General features: G+C 34.4%; 1 protein-coding gene across 1 annotated transcript in view; it reads right to left on the reverse strand.

Moving 5' to 3' along the window:
• Positions 1-3,976, reverse strand: part of LOC145943993 (uncharacterized) — a 14,274-nt gene extending 10,298 nt beyond the window's left edge. The window contains exon 1 of the mRNA XM_083051923.1: positions 3,685-3,976. Coding sequence (XP_082908049.1) covers positions 3,685-3,976 — 292 coding nt within the window. The remainder of the gene's footprint in view (positions 1-3,684) is intronic.
• Positions 3,977-4,713: the final 737 nt, after the last annotated feature.

Consider the following 4,713-nt stretch of genomic DNA (forward strand, 5'->3'; position numbering starts at 1 on the left):
AAGCAGTGGTATCAACGCAGAGTACTTCTCTCTCTCATAAATAAGACAAATGATATTTTAAATATATAGTTAATACTACAACTACTTAATATATTATATCACTGTACAAAGTGTACAATACCTTTGTTCAACGTGATCCGTTTCATCATCTGCATCATTTTCATTATCTAAAAATAATGCTTCTAATTCCATTCTTTTTCTTTTCAGTTTTTCTTCTTCTTTTCGTATTTTTTCTAATTTTCGCTTCGCTTCCTTTTTATCCATTCTATATTTAAAAGATATATTATTACATTTGTGTTAGTATTTATAACTATATACATATATATATATACATATACATATACATTCTTATATGTAGAAAGATTCTTCACACATACACGAATAGAAAGAAACAGTATTAATTAATACTTACATTTAATTTTACTTGTTCTCTGATGTGACTCCTCCACGGACTGACTTGTCAGACTGACAGAGGATCGTGTCACACAAGCAAAGATATACAATATATCCAGACATTTCTATACGTTTTACATGTTTTTATATCTTTCTTAGTTGTTTTAGCGCGGCTCGTTAAAAACGAAAGTGAGAGTAAGATAATACGAGTAAGATCTATCATCAAAGAGTTCTGAAATTTTACCCGAAAGCCAATGATTCGCGAGCCTGCTTTTATCTTTCCGAATTGTCTAATGTAACTCGCCGAGTATGAGATAAGTAAAGAATGAGTGAGATGACCTATCATCAAAGAGTTCCGAAGTCTCTTACAATGGACTTTTTCCATCCATAATAATTTGCAAATGTAAACATTTTATAAAATAAAAATAAAAATTCTTCCTTTTTATTAAATTTTTGCAAATAATTGTAATGAATTAATGAAATTTTTGCGGTTAAAATGACACCAAACACGACATAATTCAGATAATTTTTATATAATATAAAAATTAAATAAATAAAAATTCATATTACATAATTAATTGAAAATGATACAACTAAAATGTGTTTGTTGCTATTTTAAATAAAAATCTTATTTATTAGTAAAATTACATTGAAAAATATTAAGTAAAAAATATAAAAATTTTTGTTTTTGTGCAAGCAGCTTACAAAACGATAAATAAAACAGAAATAATAAGTTTTAAGATTTGTCGATGCTTTTGCTTATAAGATATGAGAGAATAAAGGAAAGAGAGAGAGAGATTTTCAGAGGAAATTTTTATTATATATTAACAATATAATAAAGATGTTTTTCATTAATAGTATTTATTATATATATATATATATATATATATATAATAATATAATAAAATTATAATATATTATAATAATATATATTAATAAAAAAATTATATATACGCGCGTGTCTAATTCAAAATTTAAGAGAGATATATGTAACATAGAATTTTATATATAATACACACACACATACACACGCAAACACATATATATATAATTCATATATGATACATGATATTTATAATATACATATATTCATATAACTAATTATATTTATCATATAACTAATTATATTTATTCATATAACTAATTATAAATAATTATATATAAATATATATATTTATATATAATTATATATATTATATAATTAAATATATATAATTTATAGATTTTCTTAATTAAAAACAAATTATTTTATTGTATAGTACAATGCATATATTATTTTATTTTATTTCTCAAAATTTTTTAATATATATATTATATATATTTAATTTTTCATTGTCGGTAATAAGATTAGTGATTTTGTAAGGTAAGAAAATGGGTAAAATGTTTTCATTTCTTATCTTCTGTACAGTTCAATCGGTCGGTAATGTCATCATCCTCCAATTACCTCCGGGCCCACCGAGCCCACTTGGTAGACACGAAAATTTACCCAGGGCTGTCGGTCTTTAATAGTACCTCGTCAGTGATCCAGCCAAAGAGAAGCGAGAATCGCCCGTGAGCCATGTTTCCGAGAGGGCTATGACCTCATAATTCGAACAAAGGGAAGCCGCATCCACCTTAGCCAGAAGAGAGTGGCAATTCCACTGTAGGATGTTAATGTGGGAATCATGTGTGAGGTTTGTAGCTGTTGAATCAGACATCAGCGGTAATGTTTGTGGGGGAGTGGCCAGGAAGCATGGAGTTCAACAGCGTGTTAATAAAATTAATAATCGGTTCATACAGCCCCAGTAGCCTAAGAAAAGGTGCAAGCCTGTCTACTAGAAGGGAAACAATATTGGTGAATTGCTCCAAAAGAGCGGGATCGGAGCCAAAGAGACAAAGAAAATCCGGAAGAACCGGAGAGTACGGTGACGGACCAGGGGCAACATTAAGGGCAACACCCTTCCCCGATATTGGAGGGGTTCGACCGTTAGGGGAAATGAGGGGGGGGTGGATTACGGGAGGGAGAGGGTCTGGGAATTGAAGCAAGGCCCGAAGGTCCAGCTAAATGCAAATTATTATTGTTATTTTTGTCATAAGGATTAGAGCTACATCTCGAATAATGATTTTTTAGTCTTGAAAGTGACCTTTTAGTCAAATTTGAAGTAACGCCCGCGGCGGAATCAACAACCCGATGCGAAGACGGGTCTGAACTAACTTGATTACGTTTTAGATTTTCATTGTTTTGGTTTTGATTTTGATTCTGATTTTTTATGTCGGAGGAGAGGGGACCAGAAGATAGGGCTCGGGCATAGGAGTTGGAACACGAGGGGTGACAGGTCGTAAGCGAAGCATCACAACCATCATAAGCAAAACTCGAGCTCGATTCCGACAAAGAAGGAAAATTTTTTAATTTATTATTTATACAGGGCATCTCCTTCCGACCGCGAATACAGCGGCTTGCCTCAAGAAGCGAGATGTTTTCAATGGCAGCATATTCACGAATTTTTCTTTGTAAAATATATTCAGGACATTCAATATTAGAGGCTCTATGAGGGCCCCTGCAATTTAAACAGATCGGCGGATTATCTTTCTTCGGACATATTTCCTCGTTGGAATGTTTTTCTTCCCCGCAATATAAACATCTGGCTCGACCTTTACATTGTGAACGCATGTGTCCAAAACGAAAACATGAGAAACATATAGAGGTCTTGGGAATAAACGGAGAGACGGAATGTCTAACCATATATAAATATATCTGATCAGGCAAAGTTTGACCTCTAAATGTGATAAGAATTGTTTTGGATGGGATAATGTTAGTAGAGTTATTTGATTCTAAAGAAGCGGTAGATGGGAGGGCTTTCCTTTTCCTATTCAATCTCTGGATAGAGTTAACGATTTTTTACAATCGAGGCCCTTTAAGATCTCTTCGTCAGACAAATTCAGTGGGACACCACGTATTACTCCCTTTCTTGTTGTGCGAAAGAGAGGAATATATACATTATATTTTTTATCTTTAAAAACTGCACTAGAAAATGAGACAAGGCGGTTCGCAACCTCTCTCGATTTGAATTGTACAATTATTTTTGAAAAACCTGTCTTTCTAAGCTCGACAATATCTTTTTTATAGTTGGAGTACAGGAGACCAATAGCTATAGGATCGATAGGGGAAGACGAAGAGTCCTCACTCCAGACGAGTCATTCAGACAATGACTACGTCAAAAGGCCCACTAGCCGTGACGTCATATCTATTGTTCGAAAAGAATGAAATGTCTTTTGGATCCTCGCCAGGATAAGAATAATTGTCAGACTTACCCTGATTCTTAGAAGCGTTATTTTCCTCGATTAATATCAACTCATCATCCGGAGCATCCACCGACTTCCCCTTCTTTCGCTTAGATGGTCTGACCGAATCCGCTCTTAAATTATCTGTATATTGTCGGTTACGGCTTGGCTCTCCCAAGGATATCGGATGATCCGCCGAACGCAAAGAACCCTGTGGATAAGATGCGATATCGTTAGCATTAGTTATGAGGGATTCAGAATCCATAGATTCGGAAGGAGGCGAGAAAGGAGAAAGAGCGGAAGCGATACAGTCTGCCGTCATTCTGTGTCGTCAATTTACAAATATTTTTAGCAAAAGCAGCTGCCAAACCGGTTTTGTCAAGGCGAAGGGACGGTCCGGGCCCAACATCATGCAAGGGGTCCTGGATCGACATCCTCCATAAAGATTAAGGCAAGAGAGAAATAGCCACGAGGTCGTCCGATCAAAATGGCGGTGTCTTACTTCACACATAAAAACACAGCTGAGTCAATCGATGGTTATATCTTGTGGTCCCACTCAAGACCCGGCTGACTCGGCAGAGCAATTGTTACGGCTATCAAGCCGGCAGGAAATGGCTCAAGTTTCAATTTATAAGTTCAAGACGAAGGAGCACTATTCCACGCACGTGTGTCTCACTACACGGTCCTCGCGGCTCTCCGTTATAGTGTGGAGCAGTAAAACTCATCTAGGTTTGTTCTATAAATGAACTCCTGCACTAGTTATATATGTGTGTACATATACTAAAAATTCTACTAAAAATTTATAAGAAGAGTTAGAAAAAAGAAAACAAAAATGCAAAAAAATCAGCTACAAAGAACAAACCTAAGCATGTATCAAATCTGACACAAATAATTGAAAATTGAAGATTGGAATTTGACTAATCAGAACAAAGGGAACTAAAATGTTTATGTTCTGATTGGTCAAATTTGAATCTTCAATCTCAATTTTCAATGCATAGTCTACAAACTCATACAGACTACCGCATCAGAAAATCACTAAATCATTCTATATATAATAAC

The sequence above is a fragment of the Prenolepis imparis genome, unplaced genomic scaffold, assembly GCF_030444845.1.
Source record: "Prenolepis imparis isolate NDT839.2.m4 unplaced genomic scaffold, iyPreImpa1.0 SCAF_12, whole genome shotgun sequence".
In the NCBI taxonomy this organism is placed as follows: domain Eukaryota; kingdom Metazoa; phylum Arthropoda; class Insecta; order Hymenoptera; family Formicidae; genus Prenolepis; species Prenolepis imparis.